The 15,713-nt window shown below is 41.7% G+C and overlaps 1 protein-coding gene across 1 annotated transcript in view; it reads right to left on the bottom strand.

Moving 5' to 3' along the window:
* The window catches only part of PTPN9 (protein tyrosine phosphatase non-receptor type 9), a 190,140-nt gene that overhangs the window by 32,637 nt on the left and 141,790 nt on the right, over nt 1-15,713 (bottom strand). Inside the window, exons 10-11 of the mRNA XM_053717345.1 lie at nt 10,227-10,305; nt 9,936-10,086 (exon numbers count right to left, since the gene is read on the bottom strand). Coding sequence (XP_053573320.1) covers nt 9,936-10,086; nt 10,227-10,305 — 230 coding nt within the window. The remainder of the gene's footprint in view (nt 1-9,935; nt 10,087-10,226; nt 10,306-15,713) is intronic.

Raw genomic sequence — 15,713 nt, 5'->3', positions numbered from 1 at the left:
AGGTCAGGTCCAAAAACCAGCGTCATGTCATTGTATGGGGTAAACTTGCACACCTGTAAGGATACCATTAATGCAGAAAGACATGTATGATATTTTGGAGCAACCTATGCTGCCATCCATACATTGTCTTTTGCAGGGACGTCCCTGCATTTTCCAGCAGGACAACACCAAACCACATTCTGCCCGGATTACAAGCACATGGTTGCGTAAGAAGAAAGTATGGTGGCTAGCAGGCCTGTCTGCAGTCCTGCCCCGGTCTCCGATTGAGAATGTGTGACACATTGTAAAGCACAAATTATGGCAACAAGGCCCCGTACAAGTTGCGTAGGCTGAAGACATGCATAATTGATAAATGGTGGAAAATTCCGCTTGGATAAACTTAACCACTGCTGGTAAACAGTCATGTATCCCAATTTTTTAGAGTGTGTTTCAGTCATATTTGAAATGAGTGTATATTTGAAAAGTACATTAAATTCACAAAGTAAAACATCAAATAATGTGTTAATGTTTTTTCAATATAGTAAAGGGTGAAATTGAATTTTCAAATTTACTCTTTTGTTTGTTTTTTTGCATTTTCCATACTGTCCCAACTTTTTCGGAATTAGGGGGTTTGTAGATAAAGTGAATTGGAATATGCTAAAAGCATCCTTAAGTATATGGTAGAAATAGAAGACTCTCTTGTGAGAATAGTGCGATAGTCTCCATCTCGAAAGAGAGAATCTTCAATTTGTATAGATTTTTATATATTCGGAATAGGAAGAAGGTAACCTGCTTGTTTGTGATTACAAGAGGGTGGAGTAGAAACCCTGACACTATTATATAGTGGAAAGGGGCAATTAGCACATTTGTGTAATGCTCGTGGGGATATTCCTCTATCAGACCGAACTCGGCCAGTAGTCTTATTATCCTGGGTGTCAAGCCGGAAAGATAGGGAATATCCCAGAGCAGAGAAAGTAAGATTGATGTAGCGGCACTCACCACAGGCAGGACAGTCCCCAGTGACAACGGCAGAGCAGTCCAAGGCAAGACCCAGTAGAATGGGTCAGGCAGGCAGGGATTTGGCAACAGTAAAGCAGTCCAAGGGCACACCACTAGAATTGGTCAGGCAGGCAGGATTAGGCACAGTAAAGCAGTCCAAGGGCACACCACTAGAATGGTCAGGCAGGAAGATTTGGCAACAGTAAAGCAGTCCAGCAATTAAATGGGTTAAGAGCAAGTAGTCAGACAGGCAAAGTTCAGCAGCAAAAATCAGTCCAGCAATTATAGGGTTATAGAGGCAGAGTAGTCAGACAAGCAGAGTTTCAGCAGAAATAAGTAATCCCAGCAATTATAGTACGATCTATCACTCCAGGAGCACACAGAGTATCACCTATACTAGAGCAGTGCTAGATCGTACAGAACAGATTTAAATAGTGTAGGATTGGCGCCACAGCGTGAGACCGCATCAGGGAGCGTGGGGCGATGACATCAGCGCCGCACGTCTCCAGAGCCAACACAGCCCTAGGCAACGAGCAAGGAAGAAAGACGCTGCGCCCCTAGCAACACGGCTGGAGCGGGAGCAGCGCGGCGTGAACAATTTGCTGTTAAGATCCTCTACAGTAAATAAGCAGAGCCCTGACCTTAACAGATCGTCGGGCAATACTGGAGGGAGGAACTCCTCGAAAAGTCTGTGTTAGTAAACAGATCTTGCATCTTCATTGAAGACTAATACAGTGAGAGTAAACTTTCTTAACCTGCTACGTCAAGGTCTACATAAAATCTAATGTGATCCCAAATCACTAGGATAAGAAGTTAGACTCTTTAGATATAGCTTGCCAAAGGAATGAAAAAAAGTCCTTAGGGCCTATTTCTTAACTTTGGACCATTAGTCTTTTGCATAATAGCATCAAGTCATGGACCAGTGTGGGAACAGTGTACTCTTTAGAATACTTGCAGACCATATTTAAAATCTCAAGACTCATCTTGTTAGCACAGCCACAGAGGATATCTGTAGCATTTTATTGTTTGGTCAGCTGAAACAGTAATAAAACGTTAACTGTCTTAAGGAGCTTACTACAGATACTGTACGTATTTCAAGTATTTGTCTCCAGTTTTAGAAGCTCCAAAAGGTTGACAACAAAAGCACACTTACAGCCAGGAGTGATGGAAGTCCACTGGCTAAAGAAACTGCCTATGGAAACCTCCAGGCTTCCTGTTCAATGGGTGTAAAAAGAGGTATTACCCTATTACAATTGTGGCCCGCCCAGATATTGTAGGATTTCCCATGCACTTTAGGGATTGTTTATCCCACCTTTTACTTCGAAGTTGAAGGCAGAAACATGGTTTTTATTTGTTGGCAGATGAAACAGAAGGCACTTGTTCTATTCTTTGGTCACCATTTTGCTGACTATCTCAGTCACAAGAGAGGCAGAGAGTTGCTAGGGAGCAGATGTGAGGAATCTATACCAATAGAAGTTAGCTTGTCAGAGAAACATTTCCAATAAATGTAATCATTGTTTCAGCCCAGATTGAGGACTACTCTGGAAACTTGGTGGGAAAGGCCCTAAGTATCAGTAACCCAAGAAACATCTGATTGCAATGCACCCTTTATATGCTTAAATAAGAAAGATCCTGGTGTAGGATTGGCGCCAACAGCTTGAGACCGGCATCAGGAGTGTGTGGCGCCAACGAGCTGTTGGAGAGGTAGCGGATGCTGACCGAAACTGGACAAACAGGATAACGAGAGGGAAGGACCCTCCTTGTTCTGTCTCTCTCGGCTTGTCTTTCCTGAAAGCGAGGAGTCCAGACTGATACAAAGCGTTATAAAGTCATCCAAAGAAAGAAGGGATAACACGAAAAGTGAGTTAATCTTTGATGCGTTCATGCAGACCCCTCCTAAAGGTTGCCTTGAGAGCACTGCCATCCCAAGTGGTTTTCAGTGCCAAGGTGCGAAACTTGATGGCAAATTGTGCCACAGTTCTATTGCCCTGGCAGAGATCCAGGAGAGAATATTCCGCAGCAGAGGTACGGCCAGAAGCCCCAAACACAGAAGATAAGGCAGAAACTAACTCATCAGCATCATGCAGGAGTGTAGCGTTCTGTTCCAAAAGGGGAGAGACCCAGGCTAGGGCCTTGTCCTTCAGTAAGGAAATGATAAAGATGACCCTTGACCAATGTTCCCTCTAAATTTTTCATTACGTGCAAAACACCCTCTTGTAAAAGAAGCAATATCATTACACAGACTACAGATATTATTGCTCAGCACTGTCAGCTTGTGACACAGAGAAGCCTCAGTCTCCTGCATAGCCTCAGATTGCCTAGACCCAGCTTGTGAGCATTATTTAACCCCATGCCTGCCAAAAAGGGCTACAGTGAGTGCATTGTAAAGGAATACACTGCAATCCTCTCTGGTAGCCAAGGGGGTTAAATAGTGATCAGCATGTTTTTGTTTAGTTTTTTTTTGGTTCAAAAGAATCCTGTATTGGAAAAAGAGGAATAAATCTTCTACTGTTACTAAAATAAGTTCTAATGGCATTGTGCACTTATTTCATGACCTGTGTGGATTTGTGCTTAACCTCTACTACCACCTACTCGGTCTGCTTCCAGTGTCTGCTGTACGGAGGAGTTGGGGGCTGCACTTCTTCCTCTTAAATTCGTTTGTTTCATTGGAAGTGCTTATTGCCTGCTGCCCGGTTTGAATTCTCTCCATCTCCCGGTCTCTGACAGCGCGGTGTGATTTATGCACACAGCTGTCAGTCAGGCTTAGGTCCTTCCCCCTCTGTGTAGCACGGAAACAGATCAAGTTGTGCTACACCGGAGGGGACTTTTTATTTTTATTTAAGTGTGCTCTGCCATGTGCCGTTTTCCTGGAGGTCATCAGTAATTAAATAATAAAAAAATTAACTTTCAACATTCCTTCCTGTGTTTTGCGCGGCCTTAATGTCTGCCTGCGCTACACAGAGAGGGAAGGGCACGGCCGGTGCTGCCGAGCACCTTAGATGGAGCATTGCCCCTTGACTGATGAGACTGAAAGGTGTGAGGATCATTACGGAAGTGCAACCTGCATTGGTTTAGAAAACCCCTGCAATCAGTAGTACCTTCCATACTTGTCAGGCAATGGTATCCCGGGGTATACTTCCAGAAGCTGAGGAAGAAGTCACAGTACTAGGAGTAGGGGCTGGTGGCGTAACAACAGGAGCGGCATCCTCCTCGCTGCAACTAGTAAGGAGAGTTGAGTGGTAATAGCCTCCAGCTTGGAATCCATATTCTGCAACTGTGTGGTATGGGTTCCCAACATCTGTCCCTGAAGATAAACAGCTCGTGCCACCTCATCTAGCTGCATGGCCCAAGTATAATGTAATGCTCGTGGTATTATCCTCTATCAGACCGAACGGCCCAGTAGTCTTGTTTTCCCGGCGTCGAGCCATAAAGATAGGGAATATCCCAGAGCAGAGAAAGTAAGATGAGGTAGGCGGCATTTACCACAGGTAGCGACAGTCCCCAGTGACAATGGCAGAGCGGTCCAAGGCAAACCAGTAGAATGGTCAGGCAGGCAGGATTTCGGCAACAGTAAAGCAGTCCAAGGGCACACCACTAGATTGGTCAGGCAGGCAGGATATGGCAACAGTAAAGCAGTCCAAGGGCACACCACTAGATTGATCAGGCAGGCAGGATTTGGCAACAGTAACGCAGTCAAAGGGCACACCACTAGAATGGTCAGGCAGGCAGGATTTGGCAACAGTAAAGCAGTCCAAGGGCATCACCACTAGAATGGTCAGGCAGGCAGGATTCGGTAACAGTAAAGCAGTCCAAGGGCACACCACTAGAATGGGGCAGGCAGGATTTGGCAATAGTAAAGCAGTCCAAGAGCACACCACTAGAATGGTCAGGCAGGCAGGATTTGGCAAACAGTAAAGCAGTCCAGCAATTAAAGGATTAAGAAGCAGAGTAATCAGACAGGCAGAGTTCAGGCAATCAAAAATCAATCCAGCAATTATAGGGTTAAGAAGCAGAGTAGTCAGACAGGCAGAGTTTCAGCAGCAATACAATAATCCAGCAATTATAGTAACGATCTATCACTCCCAGGAGCAAACAAAGTATCACCTATACTTGGGCAGTGATAGATCGTACTGAAACAGATTTAAATAGTGTAGGATTGGCGCCACAGCGTGAGACCGGCATCAGGGAGCGTGCGGGCGATGACATCAGCGCCGCACGCCTCCAGAGCCAACACAGCCCTAGGCAACGAGCAAGGAAGAAGACGCTGCGCCCCTAGCAACGGCTGGAGCGGAGCAGCGCGGCGTGACAAATTGCTGTTAAGTCCTCTACAGTAAATAGCAGAGCCCTGACCTTAACAGATCGTGGGGCAATACTGGAGGGAGGAACTCCTCGAAAAGTCTGTGTTAGTAAACAGATCTTGCATCTTCATGAAGACTATACAGTGAGAGTAAACTTTCTTAACCTGCTACGTCAAGGTCTACATAAAATCTAATGTGAATCCCAAATCACTAGGATAAGAAGTTAGACTCTTTAGATATAGCTTGCCAAAGGAATGAAAAAAAGTCCTTAGGGCCTATTTCTTAACTTTGGACCATTAGTCTTTTGCATAATAGCATCAAGTCATGGACCAGTGTGGGAACAGTGTACTCTTAGAAGTACTTGCAGACCATGATTTAAATCTCAAGACTCATCTTGTTAGCACAGCCACAGAGATATCTGTAGCATTTTATTGTTTGGTCAGCTGAAACAGTAATAAAACTGTTAACTGTCTTAAGGAGGCTTACTACAATACTGTACGTATTTCAAGTATTTGTCTCCAGTTTTAGAAGCTCCAAAGGTTGACAACAAAAGCACACTTACAGCCAGGAGTGATGGAAGTCCACTGGCTAAAGAAACTGCCTATGGAAACCTCCAGGCTTCCTGTTCAATGGGTGTAAAAAGAGGTATTACCCTATTACAATTGTGGCCCCGCCCAGATATTGTAGGATTTCCCATGCACTTTAGGGATTGTTTATCCACCTTTTACTTCGAAGTTGAAGGCAGAAACATGGTTTTTATTTGTTGGCAGATGAAACAGAAGGCACTTGTTCTACTTCTTTGGTCACCATTTTGCTGACTATCTCAGTCACAAGAGAGGCAGAGAGTTGCTAGGGAGCAGATGTGAGGAATCTATACCAATAGAAGTTAGCTTGTCAGAGAAACATTTCCAATAAATGTAATCATTGTTTCAGCCCAGATTGAGGACTACTCCTGGCAACTTGGTGGGAAAGGCCCTAAGTATCAGTAACCCAAGAAACATCTGATTGCAATGCACCCTTTATATGCTTAAATAAGAAAGATCCTGGTGAGGGCCTGCAAAGGTTCACCTTCTGCCACGTGCATGAGTCTGCATATAAAGTGTATGAAATATGAAAGCTGTCAGAGAGAATATATGTTTTACGCTTAAATTTGGGGTTAGCTTTTAGTGAACAACAGACCCGTGACTACTCTGCATCTGCAGCAATTCCCTAAGATAATTAACAAACTCAGAGCAGGAAAAGTACAGTTAAACAGGGAGAACACACGATTTACGGAGTAATATATAGGGCTTATGTGATGTATAGATCTTCCCTGCAAGAAATGGTCCAGAGACATGGGTCACACCTATATTCTCTTTATTGTATTTGTGTATGTATAAGTGTGTATATACTACTCACTTGTGTGGTATATTGATATATATAAAAAAATTAATTGTATACCCATACTATATTATAATAATGGGGGTGGCAAACAATTTTCCAATGCAAAAAGGGGTCCCAAATCTATAATAAAGCTCTAACTGTAGACCAGGTGATTAGCAGATAAATTCGCATTTCACCCGGGAGGCCTTTATTTTTATTGCCTAGCTGAAACTCCTGTTTTACAGTGTCCTTCGTAGGCACTCTGAAAGGGAAATTGGGTCTTAGATCAGGCATTCTGGAATAGTGTTAGATATTAAAGCTCTGGAATGTAGGGGTGTTTATTTTGCCTCCTCCTAGTGGACTGGAATGTATAAGCCCACATTAAATTATCCTGTGGACTCTCACCATCTTATTAAAGAAAAGATAATTTAGTAGTAAGTAGGACAGAGTAATTGGGCCTTTTAAAAAAAACATCAGAACCTTTTGGATGCAGAAATAGAAAACCATTATGTTAACAATATTAACTGGTCCAAATGCACATTTTTTTTATTAACGTGAATAACGATATTTGTCAACACAGAATGCTTTGCTTCAGTGAAAACCAGAAATGAGAATTCTAAAATTTTAAACAAATATTACATTTTGTTAAATGATCTTTTCTTTTTAAAAACAAGTTAAACTTCTGGGAATGGGACTAACTCAAAGGAGGTCCTTTAGCAAATTGTGATTATTTTCTACACAGGCAGAATCCTAAAATCATTTGCAGTTTTGTTATTAAATATATGAATAGAAATAGAAAAGGAGACCATGATAAGATATTAAATCAAAGTGAAACTTTTTGACTTTGTGAAAAGAAGGTTTTATCCCAGAATTAAAAGGGATATGGTATAGGACAAGCGGTGAGACCAGTAGAAGATAGTCTGCCAGAACTGATTAGTTTTGTACTTGTCAATTATATTGTCTACATTTTTCATTAGTCAACATTATATGTTTTCTTGGGTTACAGATTTGGGTGCTTGATTGGATTTAACCTGTTAACCGCTGTGTGCAGTCATCTGAGAGTAGTCATCAGTTATGGAATAAACTCAATGTTATTTTTGTATATTATGAAAAAATAATTAAGTAGAAAACCAAGATGTATATTTACCTGATAAATTAAATTTCTGATCACTAGGAGGCAAGACACACCCCAAAACACTAGAGCTTAAAATCCCTCCCACTTCCCATGCTACGCACACTGAGCAAGGAGTCCACGTCTGGTTGCCCCTTTTAACCGTTGTAGCTTTATGACCCTTGTGAGGACAACAGCCTTTTTCTAATAGCTAGAAGGACCTTCCAGGATAAAAGCTGATGGTCTAAACCATGCATAGGTCTAAAAGGAGGAGTTTGAAGTACCCTCAAAACCAGATTCCATGGAGGAGAAACTGTACAAATAGCAAAGGTCTGAAAAATATGGAATTTTAGCAATTTCTTATGAAACAATACAGAAAGAGACGAAATTTTGACCCCTCAGAGAACTGGTTAAGAAAACCTTATCCAGATCCTCGTGAAGGATTCAAGAACTCTAGGAATTCTGAAAGAACTCCAGCAGTAACTTTTGTAAGTGCACCGAGCAAAAAAGGCTTTCCAGACCTTATGATAAATACGCATGGCACCAGGATTCCTAGCCCGAATAAAGGCATCAATAACCTTGTCAGAAAAAAACTCTTTGAGACAACACTAAGTGTCCTGTCACCATGCTGTCAAATTCAGAGTTTTAAGATGTTGATAAAAGAAAGGACCTTGAGAAAGAAGAACCCTTCTGAGAGGATGCAACCAAGGCAGTACATGGACATCTGTATCAGATATGGAAACCGAATCCTGTAAGGCCAATCGGGATCAATCAGAATTGCTGAAGTATGTTTCTGCTTGATCTGGCTATCACTCTAAATACTAACACAAATGGAGGAAAGATGTAAATCAGGAAAGAGACCTGGCACACTACTGGGACAATTTGTGATTCAAGCTAGAAGCCATGAAATCTTACTCTGGCAGACCTCAATGACTATCAATCTGGTTGACATCCTCCTGATTTAGAGTCCAGTCTCCTGGGAAAAAGACTGGCAACTGAGAAAGTCTGCCTACTAATTGTTCACACCTAGAATGTGGATGGCAGAAATCATGCAATGATAATGTTCTGCACAGGTAATGATGTGGAATGCTTCTCTCATTGCTAAGGGACTGCAAGTTCTCCCCTGATGATTGATAGAGGCCTCATCTGTGACATTGTCTAACTGGAATAGCAGAAAAGATTTGTGTCTGAGGTCGGCAATCTCTGGAGGGCCCAGAAGAATATTTATGGGAAACCTTGCCACCTGAGAAGACCATACTCCCTGCACTCTCCAAAACCCCTGGACTGCACCCCAAACTAACAGGCTGGCATCTGTGAACATTACTACGCACACTACATTACTACAGACAACAGAGCTCCCAGGACCTTTGTAAACACCTGGTTTAATTGTATAGTTGAACTGACTCCCATTAATTCCAGAATAAAAAGTCAATCAAAAAGTAAAAAAGCTTGGACCTTTAAAGGATCTCAAGGCACTTGAGACAAAAGAATCTTCCCCAAGGGGGCCTTGAATAGAATCTTATTCGATACTCCAGATCAATTATTTGTAATTACCCAGGGATCCTAAATTGATCTCTCCCAAGGTTCTCGGAAGAGACTCAATCTGCTCCCCCACTAGAGACTCGTCTGGCATGGGGGGCCACACCTTCGTGCAGACTTGAAGGTTGAGGTAGACTTAGAGTCAAAATTAAACATTCAAAATTCAAAAGTGCAGAATTAAAAAACACATAGTTCCCCTTACATAAGCATGCACATGTCTTGAGGACAATATCGCAGCTTTCTTTGCTACAATTATGTAAGGCAAAAAATGTATATAAAGTGAAAACGCTGAACAAATAAAAGGATCTATATAAGGGCTCTTCCATATTTAGGAATATTCACACTTTTGACACTGAAGACACATTACTTTGGCTTACAGCAAATTTTCAAGAGCTTTGTTGTATTTTTAAAGCAATCTTTTGTTTACACAATAGTCCTTGTTGCCTACGTGACTTAAACCATGTATTTGCTTTTATTCTGTTTTTAAATGCATTCTGTGAGAGCTGAGATAAGTTGTGAAGCTTCTGACTCTGTATTAACCGATCTGTTGGGAACCTTTGGTCCAGCTTTGATCTAACACATGTTGTTTTCCCTTAGAGCCAACTGCTTCATCTTCTCCACTGGGAATGAAAGGGTATGAAAAGTACCTGCCGAGTGCTCAGCTGCAGGATGCTCTTTTTGTGGTGCTGATGGGTTTCCACAGCTTTATTAGTAACAGTGACAGGTCCATATGAAGCCGGAGACCCAGGGATCAATGGCCAATATTGGCCACATTTCTTGTGGCTACCCTCTTCCACCCTACAAAGAGAAATGGCATGGAATTAAAATGAGAACAAAAACAAGTAAAAGAATAGAGAATCAGATGTCATGCAAACTCTCCCACTAAGATCCTGATTTTTAGACCCCACTCCTCTGATTCATTTGCACATCCTTCTTACCTTGTTGTCATGACAATCACCATCACATTCTGTTCCCAAACCATCTGCCAAAAGTCAGAAAAAGTGTTCTCCAGGGGCCCTGCAGGGAAAGAAAGTTATACTAAAAATAATATATACACGCAATGGTCAGAAATATTGGCACCCTGCATTTCTGTCAGATAATGCACCACTTTGCCCAGAAGAATATTGCAATTACAAATGTTTAGGCATTCTCATGTTTTTTTTCTTTTGTTTGTATTAGAATGACACAAAAATGTGGATAAAAAACAAAATGTATGCTTACCTGATACATTTCTCTCTCTTCAGGATATGGTGAGTCCACGGCTTGAGTAATTACTGTTGGGAATATCACTCCTGGCCAGCAGGAGGAGGCAAAGAGAACAAGACCGGCAGCCCTAAACAGAAGGCACCACCGCTTGAAGAACCCTTTCTCCCAAAAGATGCCTCAGCCGAGGCAAAAGTATCAAATTTGTAAAATTTTGAAAAAAGTATGTAGAGAAGACCAAGTTGCAGCCTTGCAAATTTGTTCCACAGAAGCTTAATTTTTGAAAGCTCAAGAAGAGGAAAACAACTCTTGTGGAATGAGCTGTAATTCTCTCAGGAAGCTGCTGTCCAGCAGTCTCATAAGCCAAATAAATTATACTTCGTAACCAAAAAGAAAGAGTAGTAGCAGTAGGTTTCTGACCTTTACGTTTCCCAGAGAAACAGACAAAGAGGGCAGAGGACTGGCGAAAATCCTTAGTCGCCTGTAAGTAGAATTTAAGAGCACATTGTGTAACAAACGTTCTTTGGAAGAAGGAGAATTAGGACACAGAGAGGGAACAACGATTTCCTGATTGATATTTCTATTAGAAAACAACCTTAGGAAGGAAACCTAACTTAGTACGAAGAACCGCCTTATCGGCATGAAAAATAAGTTAAGGGGAATCACACTGCAGAGCTGAGAGTTCCGAGACTCTTCGAGCAGAAGAGATTAGCAACAAGAAACAAAACCTTCCAAGATAACAACTTAATGTCTTTGGAATGCAACAGCTCAAACCGAGCCAGCTGTAAAACTTTAAGAACAAGGTTAAAGGGACACTGAACCCAAATTGTTTCTTTCGTGATTTAGATAGAGCGTGCAATTTTAAGCAACTTTCTAATTTATTCCTATCATCAATTTTTCTTTGTTCCCTTGCTATCTTTATTTGAAAAAGAAGGCATCTAAGCTTTTTTTTGGTTCAGATTCTGGACAGCACTTTTTATTGGTGGATGAATTTATCCAACAATCAGCAAGGACAACCCAGGTTGTTTACAAAAAAATGGGCCGGCATCTAAACTTACATTTTTGCATTTCAAATAAAGATACCAAGAGAATGAAGAAAATTTGATAATAGGAGTAAATCATGGTCTCAATGACCGACTCAGAAAAACCATGCTTAGACAGAATTAAGTGTTCAATCTCCAAGCAGTCAGCTTCAGAGAAATGAGATTGGATGAAGAAAGGGACCCCTTCAGGAGGTCTTTCCTCAGAGATGGTCTCCAAGGTGGGAGAGATGATATCTCCACTAGGTCTGCAACCAGATCCTGCAAGGTCACACAGGGGCTATTAGAATCACCAACACCCTCTCCTGTTTTATATGAGCAATGACTTGTGAAAGGAGGAAACAAGTATGCCAACCTGAAAACCAAAGGAACCACCAGAGCATCTATCAGAACGGCCTGTGGTTCTCTTGACCTTGAACCGTACCTTGGAAGCTTGGCGTTCTGACGGGACGCCATCAGATCTAACTCCGGCACCCCCCATTTGAGGGCTAAGCTGGAAAACACCTCCGGATGGAGTTTCCACTCCCTGGGATGAAAAGTCTGTCTGTTTAGTAAATCTGCTTCCCAGTTGTCTACTTCTGGAATGTGGATGGCAGATAGACAGCAATTGTGAGTCTCTGCCCACTGAAGAATCCGAGTAACCTCCTTCATGGCTAAGGAACTCCGAGTTCCTCCCTGGTGATTGATGTAAAGCCATAGAGGTTATGTTGTCTGATTGGAACCTGATAAACCTGGGCTGAGGACAACTGAGGCCAAGCGAATAGAGCATTGTAAATCGCCCTCAATTCCAAGATGTTGATGGGAAGAGCAGACTCCTCCCGAGTCCAAAGGCCCTGAGCTTTTAACGAGTTCCAGACTGCTCCCCAGCCCAGCAGGCTGGAGTCCGTGGTCACGATCACCCAGGAAGGTCTCCAAAAGCATGTGCCCTGAGACAGATGTTCCTGAGAAATCCACCATGGAAGAGAGTCCCTTGACGACTGATCTAACTCTATTCTCTTAGATAGATCTACATGGTCACCATTCCATTGTCTGAGCATGCACAACTGGAGAGCTCTCAAATGGAATCGAGCAAAAGGAATGATGTCCATGGAAGCCACCATCAGACCGATTACCTCCATACATTAAACCACTGAAGGATGAGCAGAAGCATGAAGAGAGAGGCAAGAGGAAATTATTGTTTTTTCCTGACATCTGTCAGAAAAATCTTCATCAATAGAGAATCTATTATGGTCTCTAAGAAGACTACTTGTGTAGCAGGGGAAAAGGGAGCTTTTTTTTCCAGATTTACAAGAAAAGACAACAATATCTCTCTGTGAGATTTTGCTAGTTGAAAAGATGGTGCCTGAACCAATATGTCGTCCAGGGTAGGGTGCCACAGCAATTCCATGAGAACGAATCACTGCCAAAAGAGCCCCCAGAAACTTTGAAAAAATTCTGGGAGCCGTGGCTAGACCAAATAGAAAGCCACAAAACTGGAAATGTTTGTCCAGAAAGGCAAATCTCAGGAATCTGTGATGGTCCCTGTGAATAGGAACATGAAGATACACATCCTTTAGGTCTATGGTTGTCATGAACTGACCCTCTTGTACTAAAGGAAGAATGGAGCTATAGTCTCCATCTTAAAGGATGAAACTTTGAGAAACTTGTTTAGACACTTCAAGTCTAGAATGGGACGGAAAGTTCCATCTTTTTTAGGAACCACAAATAGGTTGAAGTAGAACCCGAGACCCTGTTCCTGCACTGGAACTGGAACTATCACTTCCAGGGAGGAAAGATGTTGTATACATTTCAAGAACGCCTCTTTCTTTAGCTGGTCTGCAGATAATCTTGAGAGAAGGAATCTGACATCTCATATCCAGGCTTGAGAGAACTGAGAAAGTGTGCCCCCCACCTGATCCGATCCCGGATCGGGGGAAAACCCTTCATGCTGATTTGGAATCAGCTGCCGGTTTCTTTGATTGTTTACCCTTGTTCCAAGACTGATTGGATTTCCAAGAAGACTTGGCTTGTTCCTGCTTGGAAGAAGAAGGGGAAGGTTTTCCTCTGAAGTTACGAAAGGAATGAAAAATTACTCTGACATCCTTTAGGCCTATTCTTCTTATCTTGAGGTAGAAAAACATAATTTATGTAAGAACTTACCTGATAAATTCATTTCTTTTGTATTGGCAAGAGTCCATGAGCTAGTGACGTATGGGATATACAATCCTACCAGGAGGGGCAAAGTTTCCCAAACCTCAAAATGCCTATAAATACACCCCTCACCACACCCACAATTCAGTTTAACGAATAGCCAAGTAGTGGGGTGATAAAGAAAGGAGTAAAAAGCATCACAAAGGAATTTGGAAATAATTGTGCTTTATACAAAAAAATCATAACCACCATAAAAAGGGGGTGGGCCTCATGGACTCTTGCCCAATATGAAAGAAATGAATTTATCAGGTAAGTTCTTACATAAATTATGTTTTCTTTCATGTAATTGGCAAGAGTCCATGAGCTAGTGACGTATGGGATAGCAATACCCAAGATGTGGAACTCCACGCAAGAGTCACTAGAGAGGGAGGGACAAAATAAAACAGCCATTTCGCTGAAAAAAATGAATCCACAACCCAAATATAATTTTATTCTCATAAAAAAAGGAAAAAACTTAAATCATAAGCGGAAGAATCAAACTGAAACAGCTGCATGAAGAACTTTTCTACCAAAAAACTGCTTCCAAAGAAGCAAATACATCAAAATGGTAGAATTTAGCAAATGTATGCAAAGAAGACCAAGTTGCTGCTTTGCAAATCTGATCAACTGAAGCTTCATTCTTAAAAGCCCAAGAAGTGGAAACTGATCTAGTAGGAATGAGCTGTAATTCTCGGAGGCAGGGCTTTACCCGACCCCAAATAAGCTTGATGAATCAAAAGCTTTAACCATGATGCCAAAGAAACGGCTGAAGCCTTCTTGACCTTTCCTGGAACCAGAAAAGATAACAAATAGACTAGAAGTCTTCCTGAAATCATTAGTAGCTTCAACATAATATTTCAGAGCTCTCACCACATCCAAAGAATGTAAAGATCTCTCCAAAGAATGTACAACAATTTCTCTATTAATGTTGTTAGAATTCACAACCTTAGGTAAGAATTTAAATGAAGTCCGCAAAAACTGCCTTATCCCGATGAAAAATCAGAAAAGGAGATTCACAAGAGAGAGCAGATAATTCAGAAACTCTTCTAGCAGAAGAGATTGCCAAAAGGAACAACACTTTCCAAGAAAGTAGTTTAATGTCTAAAGAATGCATAGCTCAAATGGAGGAGCCTGTAAAGCCTTCAAAACCAAATTAAGACTCCAAGGAGGAGAGATTGAATTAATGGCAGGCTTGATACGAACCAAAGCCTGTACAAAAACAGTCAATATCAGGAAGCTTAGCAATTTTCTGTGGAATAAAACAGAAAGAGCAGAGATTTGTCCTTTCAATGAACTTGCAGACAAACCTTTATCCAAACCATCCTAAAGAAACTCTAAAATTCTAGGAATTCTAAAAGAATGCCAAGAATATTTATGAGAACACCATGAAATGTAAGTCTTCCAAACTCGATAATAAATCTTTCTAGAAACAGATTTACGAGCCTGCAACAAAGTTTTAATCACTGAGTCAGAGAAACCTCTATGACTAAGCACTAAGTGTTCAATTTCCATACCTTCAAATTTAATGATTTATTATTATTATTATAACAGATTCCGCAGCGCTATTAACAAAGGCAGAGTACAAAAAAACTGTTATAGGGCCCTGCCAAGAGTTGCACTGTTGTAGTCAGCTCTTGAGAAGGTGATCAACAAACAGCTGGACTCTTAAGCTTACATGCTAGGGGGGATTTGAGATCCTGATGGAAAAACGGACCTTGAGATAGAAGGTCTGGCCCTTAATGGAAGTGGCCAAGGTTGGCAACTGGACATCCGAACAAGATCTGCATACCGAAACCTGTGAGACCATGCTGGAGCCACCAGCAGCACAAACTATTGCTCCATGATGATTTTGGAGATCACTCTTGGAAGAAGAACTAGAGGCGGAAAAATATAAGCAGGTTGATAACACCAAGGAAGTGTCAACGCATCCACTGCTTACGCCTGAGGATCCCTGGACCTTGACAGGTTTTTTGTTTAGATGAGATGCCATCAGATCTATTTCTTGAAGCCCCA

The sequence above is a fragment of the Bombina bombina genome, chromosome 6 (assembly GCF_027579735.1).
Source record: "Bombina bombina isolate aBomBom1 chromosome 6, aBomBom1.pri, whole genome shotgun sequence".
Taxonomy (NCBI): domain Eukaryota; kingdom Metazoa; phylum Chordata; class Amphibia; order Anura; family Bombinatoridae; genus Bombina; species Bombina bombina.
Note: the sequence above shows the minus strand (reverse complement) of the source record. Positions and strands in the feature narration are given on the sequence as shown.